We start from the raw sequence: 25850 nt of genomic DNA on the forward strand, positions 1-25850 counted from the left end.
GGGTCCACCAGGAGATGGATATGCTCAATAACTATGCTGGAATGCATTCTGGATGGCCTATGTAAATTTGGCACTTTGAGCTTGCCAGCGCTACCCGCGCGCCCGCATATGTGACACAAAGTGCAACATCAAAAGGTTTGCACGTGCACAGCACGTGCACCGTGTACCCCAGCACGCCTATTTGTACACCACCTTAAAGCGCGTGTCCAGTAGTGTCAGTGTGCCAAATTTGGTGTGCCTAGGTCAAGGTTTTCCGGAATCGGAGGATGCCTCCTCAAAGCATGTTTTTCGCCCCTAGCGCGTGCATTCCGCACCCCCTGCTGCCGAGCATACCATATGTTAAAGGTTTTTGCCCTTCCTGACTTTGTCGGCACGTGGCACGCGCCACGTGACACCGAATGACCTGTGATATGCGTCATCACCTGCCTGAAAGCATTACCCGTCGAACGGTACCACCAGCATCTCGATCCGATCATCCGTTTTGACGCAATTCCAATTGTATTGGCTCGATGACCTTTCAGAGCACGAGTTTTTGGCAACGTAAAATGGCGCCTTGTCGGCTTCACCTGAATGGAGGTGGTTGCGGGTCCAGTTTATTTATACGTCCGTGGAAAATACGCAAGTGCCTCAACATTTTTCCATCAATTTATTTTTATTGAGCGCCCCAATTATGAAAAAACATGGTTCTAAATAATTGTGCAATGTCAAATGACTGAACAAAACAAATCTTCAAAAGAGATACAGCTTTTTGCAATCATATTTGCAATGCTTACCTCTAGAATACAGAGACCTATTTTAAAAAAGTCTTCAACTTGTATTCTCAAGGCTGCCAAAGTAATTTTCTGGCTAGCGCTGTTGATTGTTGAGAAATGGGAGGAGAAAGAAGGGAGACTGAAAACATGAGCAAAATATTTGGATTTTAAACTGGAATTGTGAAAAGAGATGCACTTTGTTGATGTGAGGAGGTAATTTTTGCTTAACTTTTTTCATAAATGAGTAGGTATCAGTAGGCAAGTATATATTGTAAGACGGATAGTTCAACAACATGCGGGTGGACCAGACTGCAAAGTATGGCACACAGGTCGACGAGGCGCACTGGCCCAAGTTCAAAATCCGCACCAACCCTTCAAACTGAGCCAGAAAATCCGCACCAAAGCGAGCCGAGAGCCCAAAATATCCGCACCGAACCCACAGGCAATTATAATGCAAGGGACTTCATTCATCTCACTATAATTATTTCCCCTCCAATTTCAGTTTCACGAGCTGACCGCGCAGCGCACTTGTACCGGAAGTTTGAAATAGAGCAAATAGACGGACGCCGGTGAACACAGGGCGCCAGAGGGCATATTGGGTCACGTGACATTCGGAACGCCTCCCCTCTCTGTGGGCCTTCTACTTGCTAAATGTCACGTGTGAATTTGACGACCCTTGATCAAATCGCCCCAACAAACTTTCGTATGAGTAAAACTAATGACGTCATTCCAAAGTAGCGTGCTGATTGGCAATTCTAACCAGCTGCTCGCAAATGTGACACACCAGTCACCACCGCAACCAGTCTTCTTTCTAATGACGTCGTCATCACGATAATTTCCGAGGCGAGAATGGATTTGTTCTGCCGCAATCGTAAGTTCGTAGAGTAAAATTAAAACATTTCTCCGTCACGGTGCGTCACCGTGGCTGTCACGCATTTGTAGGGCTTTCCAAAGAACAGTCAATAAGGGAACCCGACCGGGTAAGAAGACCAAGCGAAGTCCGCACCGCACCAAGGTCCAAGCCAAATCCGCACTGCACCAGGTAAAATCCGCACCGCACCACTCCAAAATCCGCACCAGCCAACCAAGCCCGCACCGACGAGATCTCGTCAAAATTGCCATACTTTGCAGTCTGGCGGGTGGACGTGTTTCGTCAAAGACTTTCAAGTTTCAACCCCCCTTGCAGAAATAGAAACAATAAAATCAGAGGGCTGTTCATGGGCCTTGTATGTGGTACAACCATACACAGGCTCCAGGCTCTGCTCACTGCGTCCCTATGTCATCCTTCTGCCACTGTACATAGCGACCGCGGACCGCTGCAGTCGTTTGGGGCCGGCCACAGCGTTGGCTGGCTGTGTTCAAGTCACAGGACTGCCCATCCCCTACCCCCATGCCTGCTGTTAAAACTGCACACACAACACTCAGAGCAGTTTGCAGTGCCCCCGAACAGCGCAGTATCAATTTAAGCTAATTGATACTTGTTGCAAAAAATAAAAATCAAATCATGTCAAATTATAGCTTGACAATCATGACATATTTTTTTCTTTTTTAGTACAGAGCAATAAGAAAAGATGCTGGTTGAAATAGGTGCTTACTGCTTATTTACTGGTTTTTAACTCTAAAGTTGCCTTGCCTGGTCATAGCTCAATCCTTGACAAGTAGGTAAGATATTTTCTCTGTAATAATGAGCAATGGCATTTTACAATTCATCACTTAAAAGCTAGATACTAAATGATTTTGTGTGATTTCACTCAGGTGGATGGTTGCGCTCCCATAATTGTGCAACATATCTCCACAGCTTGGCCATGAAGCTGGCAGCCCTCACTGATTGGCATCACTGCTGATTGAGAGCTGAGTGTGTCACAGCTACTCTGCTTCCTTTGGATCTGGGAGCTGCCCACTGAACCCACTAGAATCTTGGCACCATGTCGTTCCGTGGCCCGGGCCTGTACGAGTTCCTCACTGAAGCTGAGCTCCAGCAGTACTACAACCACTTCAAGAATGATCTGAAGGTGAGACCTCAGGGTTGCTGAGATGTGTGCAGTCAGCTGGCAGCTTAGAAAGGTACAACTTCTGGTAAATCATAGTTATGTGCATTTTACCCTTCCTATATTCCTATCTTCTGGTTATCAGAATGTATTCAAGACAAAAGAGCATGTAGGTCACACACTCATTGACCTTGGCAATGTGAAGTCTAGCTGTCTAATGTGTTTTGTCAGGTAATTAGTGCCCTGTTGTCAGTGCAGTCAAGTGCAGTCAGCACTAACCAAACAGTCCAGGCAATTTGAAGAGACAATGATATTACATGCCATGTTTGAATGACTAATATGTTTGTATTCCTATTCACTGAACCACTGAATACCAACATCACTTTTCTCAGAACACTCATTCATATGGCATCATAACTACCTACTGATGCATATTTGTTTCTCATTATCGCCGATTCCCCAAATCCTTCCACTTCTTTGTCTTTTGTCTTCTGTGTGAGTTGTTACCTATAGTAGGTAATTAGGTGATCAACATTTTCCAGCATTTGTTCACTGATTACCAATGGCCTTATTTTGATTCACAGGTGCAGAACGTCCCACAAATCAAATGGGTGACAGATGAGGATCTTGTCACCATGGGCCTGTCGAAGCCCGAAATTCGACGGCTGAAGAAGTTCTTCAGCAAGTACTGCCCTCAAAACTATCTGTCCAAAATGAAAAGGGTAAGCAATAACTGCATCAGAGAGCCTGTGGCTATTCACATTCAGTTGATTTCTATGTTTGTAAGGGGAGTGGATTACGTGACGACGAAAAAATAGAGGCTCCAACTGTAAAAACTAAAAATTGTCTTTAATAAAGTGCCAAAGTATTCTGAACTCACATTTCTTCAATGTCAATGAAGCTCATATGTTGTCATTCATATACAGATTGACTTACTGTCACTGAGTATAATATATTTTGATATTGTTTGCGATGATATAATCCGCTCTGTCACCCCGGCAGAAGCTGCTAGGCCGGCGGGACGACGAGCTGCCAGAGCCGGCGCTCGTGCCCGACGACTCGCCCTCCCGCCAGCGGCACGCCATCAAAATGCCCAAACACATCATACCGGCCGACGCCATAGTCGTTAACAAGGAGCTCGGCACCGGGGAGTTCGGCGTGGTGCAGCAGGGCGTTTGGACCAACGAGGAGGGGCACAGGGTGAGCGTTCAAAACGCCTAGGCGCTTAGCTTGTGTCGGTGTGCGTGGCCAATGGCCATGACGATGATTCATAAGTGTCTTCGCGGCCGAAGCCAACACTTTTTTCTGGAACGATGCGTGCGTCTATGATGGTTCATCTACTATTGATAAAAATGATTTGGCTAGCTCGTCTGGGTATGTGCTGCATTTTTTTAATAAGTTTTATGTCCGTAGTGAATGGATTTTCACCGTCTTGTCTGGAGACCGGAGAGTGGAATGGTGTTTGCTTTAGCTGTGGACTGGAGTAACACTAGCCTGCACCCATATTTTATGCGTGAGTCAATATGTCATGGTCGTTTGGTCGACATTGCGCCTTGTTGACTGGCAGGGCCTGACAGCGGCAGCTGTTCGGACTTTGTATCGCTAGCTCGGGCTGCCCGACGCCGAACCATCCCTTCTTCCGCTGACCGTTCCGCCGTCACCTCACACAGATCCAGGTGGCCATCAAGTGTCTGAGCAAGCAGCGGATGCAGTCCAACCCCACCGAGTTCCTCAAGGAGGCGACCATCATGCACAACATCGAGCACGAGCACATCGTGCGCCTGTACGGTGTGGTGCTCGACACCAACGCCCTGATGCTGGTGAGCTGATACGTACGGCGAGCGAGTGGCTGTGTGTGTCGACTGCCCGGCCGGTCATACCTCTGATGGCTCTGAACGAGCATGGGATGGCTAGGTATCTGACAAGGCAGTAGGTGACTTTTTCAGTCCGACGGCTAGATAGAACACGATTGACGCATTGCACGCCGACAGTCATAAGTAGTGGGCTCCGGCGCAATGCCGATTTTCAATTGGTTCTCCTTTGCAGATGAGAATCAGGAATTGGGATCAGGAATACGTAACTGGAACGAAAGAAACCAGGACGCGTTACGACCGGCTATCGCATTGCTCTACTCTTTGACTGTGACATCCGCGCTACCTGACCTGTTCCCTGACCTATTATTTGTCCCGCCCCATTCCAGGTGACTGAGCTGGCTCCTCTACGCTCGCTGCTCGAGTGTCTGAAGGAGCCGAACCTGCGGGCCAGCTTCCCGGTGTTGACGCTCTGCGGGTTCGCCATCCAGATCTGTGACGGCATGCAGTACCTAGAGTCGAAACGGCTTATTCACAGGTGGGGATGGGGAGCCGGCAATTGGGGTGAATGAAGGAGGGATACTTGACACTTCCGCCGGTGCAAGAGTAAGATTTGAGACTTGGCATGCGTCGGCTGCAGAAGTGATCGCTGTTTTCATATCTGTAGTCTGGGCATGCCAATTTGAAATAAGTAATTTCAAAGATGTGTCATAATACGAGATGTCAAAATCTGTGTTCTGCCCGGCTGCTTTGTGGGAACCACATACTACCGGGAACGGTCCGGCGCTTTTACCTACACCCTCATCTAATTCACTCAACTTCTACGCTGTTTTCAGAGATCTGGCGGCGCGAAATATCCTCGTTTTCTCAAAGAACACTATCAAAATTTCCGACTTCGGCCTGTCACGGATGCTGGGAGTCGGAAAGGATTATTATCAAACCAATTTCAACGTCAACCTGAAGCTACCCATCGCCTGGTAAGCACTTTTCCGGCAACAGTTAACTACGTAACACTGAAACTGAATGGCGGCTGGATCGCATTGTTTGGCTTGTCATGACAGCCATCAGCTAGTATGTGTCATATCCTTGCTCGTGGAGGACGCATATGCTCTTTTTTGCTAATTAGGTCTACCCCTTGTCATTTTTATCTATCGTTATCAAATGCAGTATTGGAACGTTGTCAAAACAAAATGCAGACAAATATACTGACCTCGTTCTGCCCGTCACCAGGTGTGCGCCAGAGTGCATCAACTACCTGCGCTTCACGTCGTCCAGCGACGTCTGGGCCTACGGCGTGACGCTGTGGGAGATGTTCAGCTACGGCTTCCAGCCGTGGGCGGCGCTCACCGGACAGCAGATCCTCGAGGCCATCGACGAGCCCAACTTCCAGGTGCGCGCGCACCGGCGTCTTTTTGACTGACCGAACGGTTTTGCCCTACATAGGCCTCACATATTAAACCTGAATGCCGGTCGAACGTTTGCTCACTAGATTTTTGTCCTCCCAGCTCTGTTCAGTGCTTACCGTGCCATCAGCGTTGTTACGAGCATTGCCTGCTATTTTTCCATCGTTCCCCGAGTTGTCTTCTTCTAAGATGATTTTACCCGAGTGTTCTCTCACTCTCCGCCCCCCCCCCCTCATAGCAGCGCAATTGCATCTAAGTCGATATGTCCGTTAGCTCTTATTCATGTCAGCGCTCACCATTCTTTCCTTATCCCAGCGGCTGCTGGTCCTGACTAACTGATACTGTAATTTGTCCGGCTTTGGCGGATTGGCGACGAACCGTATGTACTTGTGTGCTTCTCCGTATGTGTGTCTCGTCCGACGCAGTGGTCTAGCTGTAACCGACCTACCTGCCACCCCTGACAGCGCCTGGAGCAGCCGGATACCTGTCCCAAGGACTGCTACAACCTGATGCTCAAGTGTTGGCAGCACGACCCCAACAAGCGGCCCAACTTCCACGAGCTGGCGCAGCTGCTACCGGAGGTGAGCGTGGGGCTGTCGGGGAGTTCCGCTAGCGGGAATATGTGTGTGATTTTATAGGGAACAGTGCAATCTCCAGAGGTAGGGGAGAGTGGGGCACTTTCGTACATGCGCACATTCGTTTTCAGCGGTTTATGGGAATACGAGTGACTGCACGAAGCTCAAGGTAAATTATGAAAAATCATTGCCGCCGGCCTCGTGTACTGTTTAGAAGACAACACTCAACTGTTCCTGCTGTCATGCTTGATAAAAACGCAAAATTCTAATATTCGTGCGCTTTCCAAACTTTTCTCATAGCATCCATTTTCGTGTTCCTGACTCGGAAATGTGGTTCAGCTTTTCAAAATTGGCGGCAAAGAAGCTCACTCTATTCACGGAACTGCTGCAACCTTGTTTGTTGAAAAAGTGTCAATTTTCAACAAAATTTTTGAAATATACTACAAAATCGTTGTGGGGCAGGTTCGTGCACGCACTGCCTAGGGGCAGATTCGTGCATATTTTTTTTTCGTTTTTGCGTTTTATGACTGTATCTGTAGTAGGTTTCACTAATGACGCTCGCCTGACTCAGTCTCGGCTGCTTGCGACGTCGTGACAAGTAATTCACGCGACCTTGGCGTGGTCACGGAGGCGGGCTGATGGCCGGCAGTTGGCACATTCTTGTTGGCCAGCTCATTCTTTCTAAATTTGTTGTGCAATGCATTCTTGTCGAAAGGAATCAAGTGAAATGACCCCCTGTCAATTTCTTTTGGTAAATTTCTGGTAATGCCCGGTAATTCCTCGAACTTTGCAGGGTGCACGGAAGTGCCCCACCCCTTGCACGAAAGTGCCCCATACTTTGGGCAGTTTCGTGCAAACGTTCAGAGTTATTAAAAGTCATTTTTTTCTAATAGAAGCGATAATTTTAAAAGATGATTTTTAAAGAGGAAAAATGTCTGCAATAGTTCCTTTCCATACTACAATCAACAATTTTCTAATTGCACCAACCAAAGAACAGATATATGGATTTATCCATTTTTTTTTTTGCACGAATGTGCCCCACTCTCCCCTACCGGCCACCACGGGGAGGGGAGGGGTGGCAGTAAGCCTGGGGTGATGTGGCTAGAGCCCGTTTGCAGTGGATTCTGCTCTCTACAGTTGTTGTAGAGAGCTTGCTCAGTTGGTGTTGTAGGTATTTGCGCTGACGTTTGCTTAGTTGTTGAACTGATGGTATGCACTCCGACATTCTATATAGTGACGTGGGAATTGATTTTGACCACAGTTTACTTCCACCATATGTCCATTATCCATGTTAATCCGTCACCCTGCCAATCGGCCATCGCCCTTCTGTCCTGTGTAACTGACGCACCTATGTGTCCGCCCCCAGTGTAAGCCGGAACAGGTGCAGGCGGTACAGTCGGCCGGCAGTGAGCCCACATCACCCACCAAACGCGACCGGCTCCAGTACGAGGTCGGAGACGTCGTCACCGTGCTGGACAAACGGTACGTATGTGACGGGCTGGGTGGACGGATGGAGAAGGAATCATGAAAACAGGCTCAGATATGTTGCCCGAATTTGTCGCCAACTGTCAGTCCGTTGTCTCGGTAGTCAATAACTGGAGTAGGCTCTGCTGTTAGAAGTATGTCTTCTACATAGATCGAAATGTAGATGCTGATATGCTTATGCAGTCAGATACGGCTATAGTAGCTACGTTCATTACGAAACTGATTGTAGTATTTAAAGTGGATATTATTTAGTGTCCAGTCTGTCTTGTGGCTGGCTCTGGCTCCGGACAGTGATTGTTGTATCCACGCTGTGATTACCGATCGACAGCAGCTGCAGTGCCGTGACCGTCCCCTTACCCCTCGGCAGCCCGGTGGCCGACCACCCCAACTTGTGGAAGGGAGTCACGGCGTCCGGTAAAACGGGCCTGTTCAACCCGTCCCACTTCGTGGCATACCTGGGCAGCAACCTGCCCTCCAGCACCAGCAGCCAGGCCAGCCAGCCGTTCAGCCGTGGAGGTGGGTGAGGCGTGGACACACTGGCAGCCGCTGTCCTGATCAGACAGTCTGGTTGGTAATCGTTTCCTCTAGAGAAAAAAATTGTAGCCTGATTTTTCGTTTCATGTTGTTTCTGAATACAATTTTAATATGATATTAATGAATCGTGTGTTGATTGAGGCATAGGCCTCTACAAACCAGATGTTCCAGACCACCTACATGACCAAGCGATACATGTTGCAAACCTTGTTGATACATGTTGCGTATATTTTTTTCTATCTCTCCCTCTCCCTCCCTCTCCTTCTTCCCATCACCCTTACTCCCGTTCTCCCTAATTTGCGTGTGACCTCACCTCCCTCTCTGCCCCGCCCGCTGCGTCCCTCAGAAGCCAAGGCGGCCTACTCGTCCAAACGTCGTCTGAAGCCGGAGATGATCTCAGCGCCACAGGACGACCTCAAACACACGGGCCATGTCGGCATGGACGGCACACACTTCGGCGACGTCAGCTTCCTCGGAGACAAGGTGAGGGCAGGGCCGGGCTCGTCCGGCTTCCCGGCGGTCGTAGTGAGGATAGTGTGTCAGTCGGAGATCTGTGTTTCGGTAAAGGTTACTTGGAGGGAATGAATTACCGTGTAGGCTGACTCTTATCGTTGAGATTGCAATTATTGAGCTTGAAACCAAACAGATATAGCGTCATTTCTGTGAAAAGGTTGAAAAGGCAACGTTTCTGCACACCACGCCTCTATCAACGATTCCTACAACTGTTGACGTTGAACTTATTCAGTGGTGTCGGTTTGGGAGCGATATGTCCTGAGAGCCGGCCTCTGCCAAGGCGTGGTGCTTCACGGGACAATGCCCTCAGCAGAGTTCGTGTGGCAATGTCCGGCGGTGCCGCATGCTGCCCAAATCGGGCGGATTGGGGCCGGCCGGGGCAGCGGCACTGTCCTATAGCTCCACGCCGATCGCGGCCCGGTCCATTTCGCCTATCAGACCGAACCGATCGGTCCACCCCGATCGCCGCGCAGATTGATGGTCGGATATGCTGCTCGCTACTGGAAACATAGGCCATAGACGGCCCGAGCCGGCGGATGATCGCACTTTTACCGTGGGACCATGGTCGGGTATCGCAGATATCTGATACTGTACTGATCGCAGGGTTTGGAGACAGCGACAGGAAATTCAGCCCGCTTCAGACAAGCTCTAAAACCTTAGCTGAAACTTATGTGCATGTGCTGATGCGCGCTGTCATGTGACGTTTATAGGAACATAGGAAGTATCGAAGGTAGTTAGCCGTAAGTAACTACATAGGTGTTACTTTGGAGTTGTTTCCTTACCGCATTTTACTTGTATCCCTAGATGTCTCGTAAGAAATAGCTTTCACGAATGCCGACAGCTCCAGGTGTCCTGCTGTCAGCATCTTAAATACCCCATTCTCCAAATGGTCTGTGTCTAAACTCTCACTCGTTCGTGTCCCTGCATTGTCCGCATCTCACTTCTCCAATGTCTCCACAGACTTCATATCTCACTTCCCATTGCACCCACTACCTGTGTCTCACTTCCCCCATACCCCTTCTGTCTCTATCGTCAGTATCAGCAGCTGCCTCGTCAGGTGGTCAGCCCGTACAAGCCCCAGGACGACCTGCGCGCCTCCCTGCTGACCCGCGCTGGCTCAGACGTGTCCGACCGTGCCCCGCTGCTGGCGGCGAGCTCCTCCGACCCGGCAGTGCGCGGCGCAGGACCGGCCGAGGGTGAGTGGACCGGGTGAGGGGTGGGGATAAGGCACAGCTAAAGCGGGTCTGGCAATATAACAGGGGACTAGGGGACCTCAAACTGTGAAGGGTACGGGACTAGGTACTGGGTAGATCGGTATAGGACTAGGTGAAGGGTAGGGAACTGGGAGAGAAGCACAGGACTAGGTGAGGTGGAGGGAACTGGGAGAGAAGCACAGGACTAGCCTACTAGTTAGGTGGAGGGTGAGGGACGACTGAGGGTTAGGGGGACCGGGCGAGAGACTAGGAACCGCGTGAAAGGGTAGGGGAACTGCGTGAAGGAGGGAGAGACTAGGTAAAGGGTAGGAGACAGAAAAGAGGATAGGAGGCTGACTGAGAGATGCCGAACCAGGTGAGGAGGATTGCCGAATTGAGGGGCATGGAGACTTATAGGAGAGGGGGCAGGGGACCAGGATGTGTAAGGGTGGAGGATATCGGGTAAGGGGAAGGGGCCGGGTATAGAACGAAGTAAGCGTGTTTCTGGACCAAATGGGGACGTGCTATGTGCAGCTGGTGAGGGATACCATAGCTTATCGGTTACGCCTTGTTATTTCCAGTAATTGATGATTCTTGGCGCATTTCGGTCGATTTGTGAAAAAACGAGCTATTTTTCCCCGCAGTATCGTCTGTATCTGTCCTGCCTTGTGTATCACCAGAGAGCGTACAAGATCGGGCAATCAGAACACAATTATGGTAGACGTTAGCTCACTTTTAATGTTGTAACGAGTATGGGGCATGCTATCGGTGTGTCAACACGGAACCCGATGTGTGTTTTATGGTTCGCTGGGTCATATTAATTAGCGAGCAGGCAGCATTGCCTGCTGAGGTATGGGAAATATTTCGGCAGAACTCCGACTGCGGTCTTTTATAATGGAATGACTTGTCACGGTGCACTTAACTGGGTTGTCATGTCTGTTTCAATTGAAGCTTCGTGTCCTGAGTGTTCCAATGTAGACTCCGTGTCCTTACCGTTTTGATAAGGGCCTCGTGTCCTACCTGTTCCATTAGGATTTTAAGTCTGTCTGCAATGTAATGCACAAACGAAGTTCGTGAATGGCTCGCCGTATTGATCATTGCCACATGTTAGTATCAGCTCAAGTAGCGCAAACATGCACACTTTTCATAGCATACCGACAATGTGACACATGTTTAGCATGCTGCTGCTGCTGGCTGTAGCACTCCCCCATACTGTAGTCTTGGATATCTTTCCGTGCCATGTCTTATGACAATTTGGTGCTGGTCTTCAGCTGATGGCTCAAATCGCTGTGGGTTGTTCTGCTTCCTCCCACCATCTTCCAATCGTGGGGACCATCCCGACCACGCAAATGGTTGAACAGCTCCGCCCCGTAGTTGTCATCGGTTCCTAGGAGCCGCTGAACCATCGCTGAGCCCCCTACACCCTAGCGACAACTCGGGGACGGGGGTGGGGACAAGCCATTGTTTAGGCTGCTCGAAATGTTTAGTGGAGGTTCGCCGTTAGACTGATGAAATGAGCGGCGTGTCGGACAATTTTTTCGCTGCCATCCGACCAAAATTGCCGGTTGTCCTGCCGCTGACGGTGGTTAGCCTCGGCACGAATGAATGAGCCACCTGTGCTGAGTGAATGGAGCGTCGGTCGGCCGGCCGCCGCTATATCGGGCCGACGGTGCTGGTACTTCTTATCAGATAGCCGGAGCGAGCGGCTCATACATTGGAACAGCAGAGCGCCACAGACGGCGACAGTCCTTTCCCATGGCCTGCCCGGTCCTTGCTCCATCGCTCAGGCTTTGCCCGTTCGACGTCTTTGACTTTGGGTCCTTCCCTCGCACATGTGCGCGCTTTCCCTGGCCCCTGTGCCCAGTGTCCATGCCACTCTTCTATCCGACGCCACTCTCAGGCCCCGTCTGTTCCCTATCAGCCCTTTCCCTTCACCTATCCTTCCCCATCGGTCCCTCATCGGTCCCCTTCATCGCCTATCCGCGCGGCCCTCCCCCACCCCCGGCACTACGTAGATAGGCACTGGCCGAATGGTTCATTATCTTACTTAATAATTTATTATTATTATTATCTCCCAGAAGATCACCGCCGACACCCCGCCCGCCACGCCCGCCAGGTGTACGCGTCCTCTGGGACTGGGAGGGGCGAGGGGTCATACGGTGGTACCACTTCTGGTCAAGGGTCGCGCACGTGCTAATGGTGTGTACATGTATTTATCGCGCCGGTCCCGGCCTCCTCTCCTTATCGTCTATTCGTGCTGACGTAAGTGGGCTGGTGTTGCCTAGAGGTTCCGGGGCTTGGCTTTGTTGCCAGGCAGCTGACACAATAGAAACAGTAGTCGTATTGCGATCGTAATGTGCTATTTTTGCAGCGCCTTTCCAGGTGAGAATAAGCTTATGCTACAGTTTTCCCAGTGTTCGTTCAATCAGATATATTCTGCATGGTGTGGGTGCTATTTTATTGCCTTCGTCCGCTTTCCTGTGTAATCCAAGATTCTCTCGTTATCCACTGAAATCGTTCATTTGTCTTTCTCTGCATAAGTAGTTGCCTTATGCGCTTTCGGGTTGAAGATGTGCAATGCGTTAAAATTGTTGTCAAGCTTCTGTTGTGTAATGACAATCAAATCAGCAAACGTTTTACGCAAAGCTGCTAACTGCCGATGACCCTTTGAGTCGCTCCGGTCCCGTTATACAGATCATTGCGGCTGCGGCGGCGCAGCAGTTTTGTAGCGGCCGTTTTCCCGAGGCCGCGGCCGAGTCGACTGGCAGGGGTACGGCTCATGTAAACCAGTGAGCGATGGACAGGATACCGATCGATCGATCGGTCCACCGTATCGGAAAAAGAAACCTCCGCCCGGCTCTGCTACTGTTTGCAGGGTGCGGGCGTCATTTGGTGGCCATTTGGTGGGATTAGCCGCTGATCGGTGCCACAGTTGGGCTGATGGTGGTTCCCCGACCGGACTGTGAGCCTCTAACGGACAGGCCATCCGGGATGGAGGAGCTCATGTGTTGCGTGCGACAGAAGACCTCCGAAGTCTGACATTGATGAAGAAAAGACGGAAGGATGGAATCAGTAAACGAGCCCTGATTGGTGGAAACAGAACTGGGACTTCGCCAGTTGGCGATAGAAGACGTTAAGTGATCCCTTCCGCCGGTGCGGCGCGACTTATGAAATCCTGTCTGTGTGGGAATCGCTGCCTGTGGACCAAGCTTTGAGTATGCGAAGCTCTGGACTTTTAGCGCATCATACCTACAGGGCGAGGACAGGGTGAGCTCTATCGGCGATTTCTTCTAACAATAGCATGCAATGTGCGTCGGTGAAGAAGCTTGTCGTTAGACGTAATATTGCAGTATCATGAGCCGGTTGATGTCTTGTATTCTAGCTCTAGCAGGCACTTTCATTCCACTTCCGTTTTACACCTTTGTATCTTGAGAAGCACCGGGTTCTCAAAGGCGGAGAGCGGCAGCACGACTCCACCTTTCCGGTCCCACCTAGTCGCCGAGTCCCCAGCCCGGTGTGACTCGCTGTGAGTCGCCAGCCCGGCGTGACTCGGCTGTGAGTCGCCAGCCCGGTGTGACTCGGCTGTGAGTCTCCAGCCCGGTGTGACTCGGCGTCGTATCCACGCCGGGCGCGACTTGTGCGGCTATCGCGGCAGTGGCGGGCGGCGTGTCGCCCCGTATCGGTCGGATGGTCGCCAGGTGCCGCCGTGGCCGCCGTGCTCGCCGTGCTCGCCGCCGAGCCGGACAGACAGACGGGCGCCGCCGGCCGCACCGCTCCCGGCCGCACCGACACGTGCTCTCTGTGAGAGGTGTGTGAGTGGTACCGCGCTGGGTGCGGAGTCTACCAACGCTGGCTGCTGTTATTGTGTACGACCTTCGCTGCCGGTGTGGGCCAGGATACTCGACATCCAGAAGAGTCTGCTGCTGGTGGTTCTACAAAGTTTGGAGACTTACCACGTGGTCAGACGAACTGAACTCTGTGAAAGGCCAGCGATAGCAACTTCACAGTTGAAATAGCGAACAGAAAATCAGTGACGAAGAGAACCAAGAACAGGAACTTCAGATTGAGGATCGGGTGTTTGATAAGCGAGAAGTGAGGACTGTCTGATAAGTGGAAACTGGACACTGATAACCAATCGCTGGTGTCTGTCCTGGTATTGGAGGATTTCTGCCACTGACTGCTAAGGCACATCTCTCTGTGTGAGGATGTCGGACCCGTCGACTCGCCGCCGTCGCCGGCCGCCCTGCTGGCGACGCTGGTGTCCGGTCAGCCGATCCGCCTGCTCGGCGCTCGAGGGAGTCTTCAACGCCGGCTTCCAGACGGACGTACCGCGTCCCAAGACCAAGCTCAACAACCGCGACTCTGGCTTTGTCGGTAGGTGAGCGGCGGCGCGGAGACGGTGTTGAAAATGGTCACACGAATTAGAACTCTGACGGCTGGACTCTGCCAATAACAGTACACAATGCGCTAGTTGAGAGGGCTTTGGTCCTCTCAACAAATATAATTCTACACTCTTAAATTCATGGCTTAATCATGCAAATAATCCGTCATTCTGGATCGTTTTTAGTTCGATCATCGATGATGCGATGAGGTGCATTTACTGCACTCATTTACCTCACCTGATCTCAATATGCAAATTTAGGCGTTATATTTCAAGATGAGTGAGACCACGGGTTTTATGGCCAGTCGTCGTCAGGTGGGTTTGTCGGCAGCTCCTCGGGTTACCGGCGTGCGCTGCTTGTCCCTCTCTTTGGTCGTGGTCGCGAACATTACCAGGTCCGGCTCTGAGCGGGCCTCCGTGGACCCCGTGGAGATGTTTGTGGGCAAACTCGGCTCCGGTTGTGGGTGGACTCGGTTATATTTATGGGCGAACTCTCTGTCCGCCGGGACCCACATCCGTCTACCGACACGGGCGCAGTGGTTTTTCGCCCAAATCCACGAATAATGAGCCACCTGGGGCTGCATTTGGTTATATTGCTTGCGAGTCATCACAACGATAGTTTCATCTGAATGCTAATGGCAATTTGATGGCGTTGCTACGTGAATGACAACTACTTGCGGTGCTGGTATGGATTTGAGCTGGAGAGGTAAATCAGATTTTTTAATCGCATTGCAGATGCTGCAGATGACTCATTGCGGACCCTGAAGTTGCATTGATAATTTCTGCGGTAACCCGTAGTGGTGTGGTCCAGAGACGCTAGGTAGACTTGAGGCGACACCCCAATGTACTACTAAACACTAAGTAGTATGTTGGCGTATTATGCATCACATTCTTGAACTGTGCTAGTCGTAGTGAAGGTGCGCCCGGGATTCCAATGCATGTGCTATTGGACTCAAACCAGGAGTTACCCCGCGGATGGGCACCAAGCTCTACCCTGATAGTTATCAGTGCTTGATACTTATCACTTACGGAGCGCGAAAAGTAATTGCCGGTAATTAAAAGAGTGTGAGGACTCTTAGTTGAGTAACATGTATTAAAGATAAAAAGTTAGATGCGAAACATCTCTAGACTCGGCCTCGGCCTTCTATTTTAGGCCTTTCTATGTTATCTTACTTCGACTGACGTCCTTGCATCCTTGAATCACAACTTCGACTGATGCACAACCCCTGCTACGGTCGGGAGTCGAATCATTGGTCCAAATATCAAGGACCTGAGATCAGAGGTCGCCACCAGTTATCCTCTCCTGACGCACAGCTGCTCCCGGCTGACGTAACTCTGTCTCCCGTCTACCGTGTGTCTGATGTCGGCGTTCTCTCCCTCCAGAGCTGGCAGCGGACGGAGTGTGGGAGCCCGCGGCGGGGACGGCGGGGGCGGCGGCGGAGCGACCGGCCGGCCGCGGGGACACCTACCGTCGCACGGCCGGCGCCAAAGGACAGCACGAGTACCACGAGATCAGTGATGAGGAGGAGGGCGGAGCAGCGGCGGCGGTCGCGGCAGCGGCGGCCACAGGAGCGGCCAGCCCGCCACCCTTCCAGAGCGATGTAAGTTGTCTATTCTCTTCCACTGTCTTCTCTTTTCTTCTCTTCTCTTCGCTTCGCTGCGGTTCTCTTTTCTTCTCTTCTCTTCTCTTCTCTTCTCTTCTCTTCTCTTCTCTTCTCTTCTCTTCTCTTCTCTTCTCTTCTCTTCTCTTCTCTTCTCTCACTTTTTCTCCCTTTCCTTCTCCCTCTCTCTCCCTCCCTCTCCCTCTCATTCTTTCTCTCCCTCCTCCATGTATGTGCCCTCTTTCTCCAGGGGATTTGTAGGTCTTTGTGCACTATCTGTAGTACACGCACTATGCAATCATTGCTGATTCACATCCGTAGTCGATTGGTATCAGAGGTGAGCATTGACAAGGGTATCGGCTGTTGTGTTGCGAAGCCGCTTTGATAGGGAGGTGTGATCTGTTGCATCAGTTCCGATACTCTGCCGGTGACCGATGCCCCCTTCCTCTCCACGTCAGCCCCTCTCAGGACTGGTGAGTAATGAACACGACCGGCTACCGGCGGGATATTGATCGGGGGGCTTAAACAGCCAAATTGTAGGTGTTGGACCCACTTGAGGAAAGTTTCAATTTGATTTCGAGCTTCCGGGAAAATGAGCGGATTTGCCGCTCCCTCCCCTCGCCCCCATACGAACAAGGTTTTGAATCATCGTAAAGTGGAATGGAAATAAATTGGTCGTTTTTCGGGATTGGTTGAGCCTTTTGATCGCTCTTTAAAGGCATGAAAGTTTTTTATGTAAAATAGGGTCTGCTGGTTAGGGTATTAGAAGCACTCGATCGGAATATGGCCGTATAATATGGCCTGTGTGTCTCCTGCACCCGGGCCTCCGATACGTCGTACTCTGATCACGGCCGGCGCTATCTGTGCCCTCGGCCTCACCCGGCCGGCCGTATGTAGCGGTAGACAGTGTGTCTGTGGCTGGTGGGATGGGTGTGTGATCGGTGCCAGGGGTGGGACAACGGTGGTCGCTGGCAGCACGGTGGTAGTGGGGTAGCGTGTAGCCATGTGGCGCTCGGTGAGTATTTTCTGCACATATCCGCACCGCTGTATTGTACGCAGGTGTTCTGATTCATTAGAAAGGCCCAACTATTAGCTGTTGTCCATACGGCTGTCGTTGACCAGTGTTGAATGGGGCGCGGGTGGCAAGCGTGGGCCACTGAAGCGTGGATGTAAGCGCGTATCATTACACGATGAGTGAGCCGCTAGTGCCTGGAGAGCATCTGTTCCGTCTGATTCCCATATCTCTTTGGACTGGCAAAACATCGCATGCGTAACAGCCAGTGCGTCAGGAACACTCTTCCTGACGCACTGTGGACAGTGCGTCAGGAAGAGTGAAAGGTGTAACATCACACCTCGGCCCCTCACTTTTTCCTCCTGGTGGACCAGTTCTGTTAACAACAACATTCTACGACGACCATCTACGTAATAGTTTTTTCTTTACTCCGACACTTCGACTTTATGATTCTTTTGCTTGCTCTCCAACTCGCCATTCTTCACTCTTTACAATTAAGCCCTCCTCCATCATGTTCCGTCCTCTGTTCCGTCCTCCTGGAGCGTTCCGCTCTCTATGTAGTCCCGGTTTCCCCGCCCGCCAGGACTCAGTCCTGTATCTTATCGTCCGCCCGTACCGCTGCCTAACACCGGCACCGCCCAACGACCGGCCTGCAATCGGACGGACGCCTGTGACCCACTATTCAAAGTGTCAATAGTGGCGGCACTCGAACTCAGTGCTTCTGTATCTGTGTTCTCTGTTTTGTGTGCTTGCAATGTGTCACCGTATGTGTTCAAGGTGAAATGTGTTCTTCACGTGTATTGTTGTTCTTTCCACAATCCATACCTAGTATCTCTCAAGGCTACATTGCACGTGTCAGTAATCTACCTCCGCTGCTACTCCGTTTTTGTCGTGTGTTCCAGCCGTTTGACCTGGGCCCCAGCCTGATGGACGAAGTGATGTCGATTCTGGGCGGACCGGCGACGGCGGCGCCCCAGCCGCGGCCCCGGGATCGCGTCATGTCTGAGGAATCCACCTCCGGCGGCGAGGCGAGCAACGTGCGCAACGAACTGCGCGAGCAGAGTGCACGCATGCTGCGCGAACACGGTCAGAAGAAACGCAAGGAGAGCAAGGTAGGCGACGGGACGGCTTAGCGGGAGACGTCGGGCTTGGTAGTGCCCCGTATGCCCTTTGGGGAGTGGGGAGTCTATCAAGAGATATACCAGAACCATACTATTTCACTTATTTCTCTAAGCATATTCTCCAATTTCAGTACCTATAACGTTTTCCGAATATTCCTGCTAATTATTGCTATGCTACATAATTCGCTTTTCTTTTGTCAGGGTGGCACAATAAGATTTTTGCCCTCTTTCCTTAGCAAGACAGGTCGCCGAGCTTTAGAAAATAACTTTCGACCGTTATTGTCTACCGCTCAGTCTGCGACCTGCCTGGCTTTGTTGCTGACGTGTGACCTCCGACCCGTTCCGCCGTGTCACAGGTCCGGGACATCTCCGAGTCCGACCGGCGCACCCTGGAGCAGGCCATCGCCATGGCCAACGACCTGGCGGCCCGCTCGATGGCCGAGCTCGACTCTGACTCGCTCGACTCACCACACACACCCAGCAGTCCGACCAAGAAGAAGTTCTCCTTCAAGCTGAAGCCGAGTCCGCCGATGTCGCGCCGTAACTTCAGCACAGAGGCGGCGAGCATCCCTGATATACAGGTGGGTAGAACACTGGTGTTCCATTCCTGACAAGTGGATGACTGAGGCCTGTGGGCCGACATTTGTATTCTGGGCGTCTATCCCGAATCACTATCAACAGCACCTGTGGGCGAGCGGGAACGATGGGAAACTATTGAGCCTTTGGCAGATGTAAAGCATACATCGAGATGGGGCCTAGCTTTTGTAGCGGCTTGAATCAACGCTCAGAGGGCGCATTGTCGGAGCCTCATTCTGAGAGTTCAGCCGAGTGTGTTCGGTGCCGTGTGGGTGTCCCTGCAAGTGGCCTGCCTTTGTAGGCTCGCCTCAGTGTGCGTGTGACGGCGGTGCGCTGCCTCTGACACGCCGTCTCGTCTCTGTGCCACAGGACTCGGTATAAGGTAGGCTTGCCACGGGTTCCGCTCAGTCCGTGTGACTGGCCGACCGTGTGGCGGTTGTGGACCATCCCCTCCCACCCCGCATGGCCCCTTCCTCTGCTAGCCGCTCCGCTTCGTTGTTCAGTGCTGCAGTATTATTTGGTGGCCGGCTGGCTCGGACGTCTTATTTCTAATTGAATATGCTCTTACCAATTACTACGGTTTGGCTCAATCGAAACTGAGAGCTATATTTTGCACCATTCCCGCCATAAATTTTCGTCCGAGCCGGTGACCGCCCGTCTGTCGGTGTCATTTATTTCACACACTCACGCTGGTCGAATGGTGGTGAGTGCGGTTACGTCCAAGGAAAATTCCCGCTTGGTTCTATGCAATCAAAGCGAGATGTGCTGCCGATTTGCTGCTCAGAGTTCGATGTTCAGTTTGCCCAATGCCCATATTCACTCCGTAGTTGGGTGCTGGTTATGAACCTGATTGTTGACTTCTGTTTTTTGTTTTGTTTGCCGTAGTCGCGGTATCTTTTTTTTTTCTTTTGGTTGGGATCGATGCCTGGTATACCCCCCCCCCCCCATCATCGTGTTTGTTGATGTATTCCGTTCTTATTGGCAACTTGCATTTACATTTTTTACTCATTTTTTTCTACGGCGCTCCCTTTATTTTTACATGGGAATCGCTGCCATTATCGTACTTAGTACTCGTATTGTTAATCGCATAGTTTGAATCAATATTAAGTTTTCGTTCTTTCATATCACATCATACTGTTGCCCAACATGCAGATGGGACAGATAGGACGCATCTTGTCACTTACCATATCATACCATACCGTTGCCCAACCTGCAGATGGGACGCATCTTGTCACTTACTACTCAGTTCCCGTCGGAATGTGTGTGCGAGTATGTGTTTGCGGCGCGTTTGTACGTAAGCTCGCCCGTCCGTCCGCCCTCGTAGCTTGGCGCCCCTCTCTCGGCCGAGTCGCCGTGCTGCCATTTTGCGCCGCCGCAGCGTCGCCGTTTTGGTGGAGCGCTTATGTGCGTTGCATGCCGCCTGCATGGCCGCTCTCTCGCTGTTACAGACGTCTCTGAAGCACGAGGAGAGGGAGGCGTACAACTCGCTGGTGCAGAAACCGCCGACTGCCGCCGCCGCCGCCGCCGCCGTACCCGCTACTTCCGCCGCCGCCGCCGCCGCCGCCGCCTCCACTGAAGATACTGCAATGGAAACGTCCGATAATCCACTTAGGTGAGCGGGATGATGGCAGACTATAGGATATTATAGACCTTCTGGAATCATGCCCCTCAGATTTGCGATGCTATTGAACCTTGAATTATATAATTGTTCATTTTTCACAGTTTAAAGTGATTCAGCAATCAACACTGTCCGACTATTAACACTTTCATGTTTCCTTAGCCATCGTTCCTGTCTGTCTTCCCTATCTCAACTCTCCCTTATGCCAACAGAATGTTACGAGCCGGCATCACGGTTCGACCTAAGGTCCGTGGTAACAAGCACAGCGGCCTGCCGACCGGGACGGCCACCATTGAACGGAGTCAGGGAGTGAGCCGCAGCCGCGCCGCCACCCTGGCCGCCAAGTGAGTCAGACGGGAGAGAGTCAGAGCATATTGAGTGGAATGAACGAACGAACGGACGAACGAACGAACGAACGAACGAACGAACGAACGAACGAACGAACGAACGAACGAACGAACGAACGAACGAACGAATGAATGAATGAATGAATGAATGAGTGAATGAATGAATGAATGAATGAATGAATGGCTATGAAGTATGAATGAGTGAATGCAAGGCTGAGACTAAGGAAGGGGGATTTATGCGTGATTCAATGAATGAATGAATGAATGAATGAATGAATGAATGAATGAAAAGGAGGGGAGAATGGAGAGAATTGTTTTTTGCTAAATATTTAGAGAATGTCTGAGCTTAATTCGCTACGCTTTTTGTACCAATTCCACCTCATAAGCAGTTACTCGATTTCTAACCAAACTAGCCGAATTTGTCTCTCTACCATATTTTACTAACACTGTGTGACCCTGCCTTTCAGGGGTGGTGCGGAGCCGGGTGGCGGCGCGCCGTCCGACTCGGCCTCGCTGCAGACCTGGCACCGCACCATGTCCATCGACCGAGACCTGGCTGTGGGCTCGGCGCCCGCTGCCGACCCGTCCAACCCGCTGCCGCTGCCGCCGCGAGACCGCACCAAGAGTCTACAGGTGAGGACGGGACCGGCCTGCGGCTGCACTCACAAACTGGCTCACAAAACTCCTATGAATGGATTCTGGTGCACTTTAAACGTCATGAATTTATTTGATTGCTTAGTGCAATTGCGATGAAGGATTCTAGAAAAAGTTAAGGCAGCACTAAGCAGCTGTTAGCTTCTACATTGATGATAGGATGAAAGTAAAAGCTTATACTTCACTGCTGACCATGCAGTTTCGTTGAGCTTTAATGTAGTTCCTCCACCTAGTTGACAGCAGTGCCATCTGCTCTGTTACCGTTGCCACTCTAGTGTTCGAAGCTGTCACTAGCCCGCGCCCACTGTGCCTCTCTACTGCTGATGCCTATCACTCTCCTCAATAAGACCAACACCCCTTGCCTCCCCCTTCCCAGGAGTCGGCCAGCAAGCCTCGCCACCAGCGCAAGCACCCCCTGCTGCTGCCGGGCGCAGGCGGACCGGCCGGCCGGGCTGCCGACAGCCTCTCACCAGAGGATGTACCGGACGGCGGCCGGCTGCCCCGCGGAGCGCCGCCAGCCAAACCGCCCCGGCTCAAGTGAGTGGAATTCATGGGGGTTGTCAGGGTCCCAACGGTGCCCGTGCAGTGAAGTCTCGTCGCCGCAGTTGGTAGCTTACTTATTGGATGTTGCATGTCCGATTAATTTCTGTCACATCGTTTACTGATTCAGTAACTTCTGTTTCGCTGCGCAATAAATAACGTTGGCCTAACACTTTGTTAAGCTCAGATGGCTTTGAAAGTGTTTCCTTTGTCAAGTTATTTCAGTTCCTACTTCCTTCCTGCTCCTACTCATTGTTCTGATCCTACTTGGTTTTCCCCTACCTTCTCCGTCCCTATCCTTTTGTGACTTCGGTCCTCCTTTGACCCAGGCCGGACCACGAACAGTGACCGCTGACCCAGCCACGCCGGCCAGCTGACCTTCTAGCACCCAGCAGCAGGTACCTGCCTCTGTTCGAGAATACACGTCAGATCCCTACTAGCCTCGACCTCCTTCTAACCTACTGTTCTTCCTCAGCGTAAATTCATTTTCTCCGACCTGATAAGTCAGGCAGCCTGTTCTATGTTGAGGGGCATTTAAAAATGGCAAAAGTTCCATCCTTCGACATCATTTTTCACTGAAAATTGTATTGGACGAACCGCATGAGCAGTTCTTTTAATACCCATTGAAACCCTTCTCTAGCTAACCATCATATGCGTCTATGTTTTTAGTCTGAACGACTCGTTCGAGTCGCAGCTGGCGCAGGAGATGGAGGCGCTCGACCACATCCCCGAGGAGTGTGTGGGCTCGGCCGGCTCCGGCTCCGGCTCCGGCTCCGGCTCCGGCTCCGGGTCGGTCTGTCCGCCCGGAGCCGACCTGCTCTACACGTGGCGCGACCACGTCAGCTGTGAGGACCTGCTCGAGTTCGCTGCGGACCGGCCGAACGCGCGCCGCACGCGCGGACCCGCCCACGGTGCGCAGAGCGACGAGGTGAGACGGCGTGGAGAGCTGTGGGAGGGGCGAGTACCTAGAGGGTTGAAGGTTCCGCTGGTCCTTCAAAAAGGCAAGATTGTAGAGCATGCGCCGATTGGGATGAGGAAATATGACCGAATCGTCATGACATATTTCCTTACGAGTGAGGACATATGACAGGGTACTTGATGTGACTGAAACAGGGGAATACTGTAATGTTTGAAGTCTTACCGGCTCATTGATGTGAATCGGACTCTCGAGACTTGTATCGTGAGGGTCCAGCTGTGTGTCGAGCTTTCTACAATCTTCAGTCTTCACTAGTCCAATTGAGCTCAGACTGAGTCTCAACGTATAATGCCAATGTGTGGTCGCTGTCCAGGTCCGGATCATGCTGAAGGTGCTGGGTACGGGCGCCACCTCAGAGGCCTGCCTGCTGGCGCTCAACGAGACCAGCTGGGACGTGCACCGCGCCATCAAACTGTGCCAGGTCACACGGGCTCTCGGCAGAGAGGTCAGTACGGGCCACATTTTGGATCAAGTACCCGTCAGGTCGAGGTTGGAGTGGCAATTATAGGCTGGTTCGTTCGCGAAATTGTGAGACACATGGACTCTAGTTTTAGATAGGTTAGTGAGGGTTTTGGAGTACAGGGGATCTAAAAAGTGGTCGACATGAGTCGCAGATATTCGGGCTATAGCTGGTCACGGGCGCTAGTAAGAGGGAAGTTGTATTATTGTTTACTGACCACATTTTCTGTGGTCACTAGTATGGTCTGACCAAGCTGACTGCCTATCCTGGTGACTTGTTCTTTGCAATGTCCAATATTGACATTGGTTATTGACCTGTCCACCAGATAGCGTTGATTGTCGCGTCTCTCCCGGCAGGTGGCGTGTGACGAGGTGAGCCGCGCGCTGCGCCAGGTCGAGTGGAACGTCAGCAGGGCGGTCAGCAGTCTGATGGTGCGCCACGGCTCCGCGTCTGGACAGGCCACCGTCGTATGACGGGCCGCTCCTCCCGGCGCCGGGCGCACCATCGGAGTACCGTGTCCACTAAATTCAGGCTGATATGAGACGTCCTTCGTGGACAGGCAGATCTCTATGGAATCTGTTCGGATTAGATACCGACACTGGCCAGGTTTTCGGGCCTCTGCTCGGTGTGGCAGTGATATACGGGGCCGCTGGCGAGATCAGCTGCTCTATGATGTACCTACCTGTGTGTTTTGGCGGCCGGCGGCGGTCGGAACTGTGCGTGTGTGACGGCGGTGCGTGTGCGAAGTATTATCGGCGGTTTCTCACAAGCGAATGTGGGTTTTATTCTGCCTCTATGCCTCGAACGGGACCAGTGCGGGTCCAACCCCTGTGCGCCTCCAAATGCCAGCTTCCACCTCCTCGGGGTGGGGTATTGGCTCCGCTCCCCCGCCCCGCTGGGCAGGAGAGGGGAGCGCCGCCCCCACTCCGCGGAGGGCGACCTCAACCCCACCCCTCCCCAGCATCACGACGTAGGTGCTCGTCTTCCCTCCCCCCCCCCCCCCCGCCGACCGAAATAGCGGCGCCCCCGGGCTGTTTTATATTCGTGCGTGGTGTGCGCGTGACCCTGCGGGTAGATCGGTGCGCGATCCGCCACTGAGTTAATGAGAACGTGCCACAGTTGCAGCTTTACTGACAAATACTGGGCGGCTGGCGCGGCGGCCGGCCGCCCAAATTATAACGAGGAGTTGTGAATCTCTGCGCGCGACCCAGTTTGTACTTTTGTACGTTTTTTAGTCTCAATCGCGTGTGCCTGCGCAAAATCGCGCCGCCTGTGGCACGGGTGTGGGCTTGGACCGTGGTCCGTCGGACGATGGTCCCGGTCTCACAGGACAGGACCGTGGTCTGTCGGCCGACGGTCCCGGTCTCAGGACCGTGGTCTGTCGGACGATGGTCCCGGTCTCAGGACCGTGGTCTCGGTCTCTCAGGACCGTTGTCCATCGTGCGGTGGTCCCGGTCTCTGGGGACCGTGGTCCCGGTCTCTGGGGACCGTGGTCCCGGTCTCTGGGGACCGTGGTCCCTGTCTCGCCGACACCCGGCCGCTGGCGGTGCCCGGTACAGTAGCGGCCGATATGTTCGACCCGATGTAGCGGACTGCAATATACCTGCAGCGTACAACACGTGTCTGGTGGGCTGGTGAGGCGTGGTATAAAGCCAACAAACTTTATATATTGAGGGTATACCGCTCTATCGATGTAGAGCTCTATTGATGGGGTATCTCGCTTTAATTGTGCTGAGTGATTCCGAAGCTCACCGTTGTTGCGTACTCAGTTGTCGATGCCGGAACCTTTGCTTTATGCAGATAAACTAGAGTAGGTAGTTCATGAATTAATCGGTAAGGGTAGTTTTTGTTATAATGGGTACAATATCCTTGCTTCTATTGGCCTATAATATCGGGACGCGGCAGTCCAGCCCCGTGGCCCGTGTGACCGTTCTCAGAAACCCAGACGAAGCTGGTGTTCAAACATTGGCTCGTTTATCGCGTTCCGTCCACACCGATATGGAGGAATTGGTGCCGATAAACGAAAAACACTGAATCGACAGACGGTGCTGATAGTGTCGCCAAGTTCGTGTAGATTTGCGATATTCAGAACCTTGTAGGCTCAAACCGAAGAAGATAACGGCGTCTGCCGCCTGGGTAAGGTCAATTGTCCGGTGTAGGATCTGCACTTTCACTACACATTGGCAAGTTGATTTATACCATTTCATTTCACGGTACAGGTTCGCCTAGAATAATTTCCTGAAATCATAGGATGAAAAATGCGGGTTACCTGAAGTCATGAGGGCAAAGCAAGATGAATGTGGAAACGTT

General features: G+C 52.0%; 1 protein-coding gene across 5 annotated transcripts; it reads left to right on the top strand.

The window, feature by feature from the left end:
* Nucleotides 1–613: 613 nt before the first annotated feature.
* Nucleotides 614–25156, top strand: LOC122364208 (activated Cdc42 kinase-like). Of its 5 annotated transcripts, XR_006253513.1 has the most exons (25): nt 870–965; nt 2551–2764; nt 3325–3462; nt 3743–3940; nt 4411–4560; nt 4941–5089; nt 5388–5528; nt 5782–5941; nt 6419–6535; nt 7896–8011; nt 8382–8530; nt 8895–9031; nt 10098–10257; nt 16019–16236; nt 18151–18360; nt 18726–18950; nt 20394–20451; nt 20491–20557; nt 20776–20907; nt 21378–21543; nt 21941–22101; nt 22774–23032; nt 23394–23525; nt 23897–25016; nt 25061–25156. XR_006253513.1 is itself a non-coding variant. In XM_043334369.1 (24 exons), exons 2-24 carry the CDS (start codon nt 2678–2680, stop codon nt 24011–24013), a joined length of 3501 nt encoding a protein of 1166 aa, XP_043190304.1. In that variant the 5' UTR covers nt 614–965; nt 2551–2677; the 3' UTR covers nt 24014–25156. The 5 variants fall into 5 exon arrangements, 4 of the variants coding, with proteins under 4 accessions (XP_043190304.1, XP_043190307.1, XP_043190305.1 ...); XM_043334369.1 differs by adding an exon at nt 16695–16709 and having other exon boundaries at nt 614–965; nt 20394–20557; nt 23897–25156; XM_043334370.1 differs by adding an exon at nt 16695–16709 and having other exon boundaries at nt 855–957; nt 20394–20557; nt 23897–25156.
* Nucleotides 25157–25850: the final 694 nt, after the last annotated feature.

This window comes from Amphibalanus amphitrite, unplaced genomic scaffold (genome assembly GCF_019059575.1).
Source record: "Amphibalanus amphitrite isolate SeventyFive unplaced genomic scaffold, NRLGWU_Aamphi_draft 000661F_arrow, whole genome shotgun sequence".
NCBI classification, from domain to species: Eukaryota; Metazoa; Arthropoda; class Thecostraca; order Balanomorpha; family Balanidae; genus Amphibalanus; species Amphibalanus amphitrite.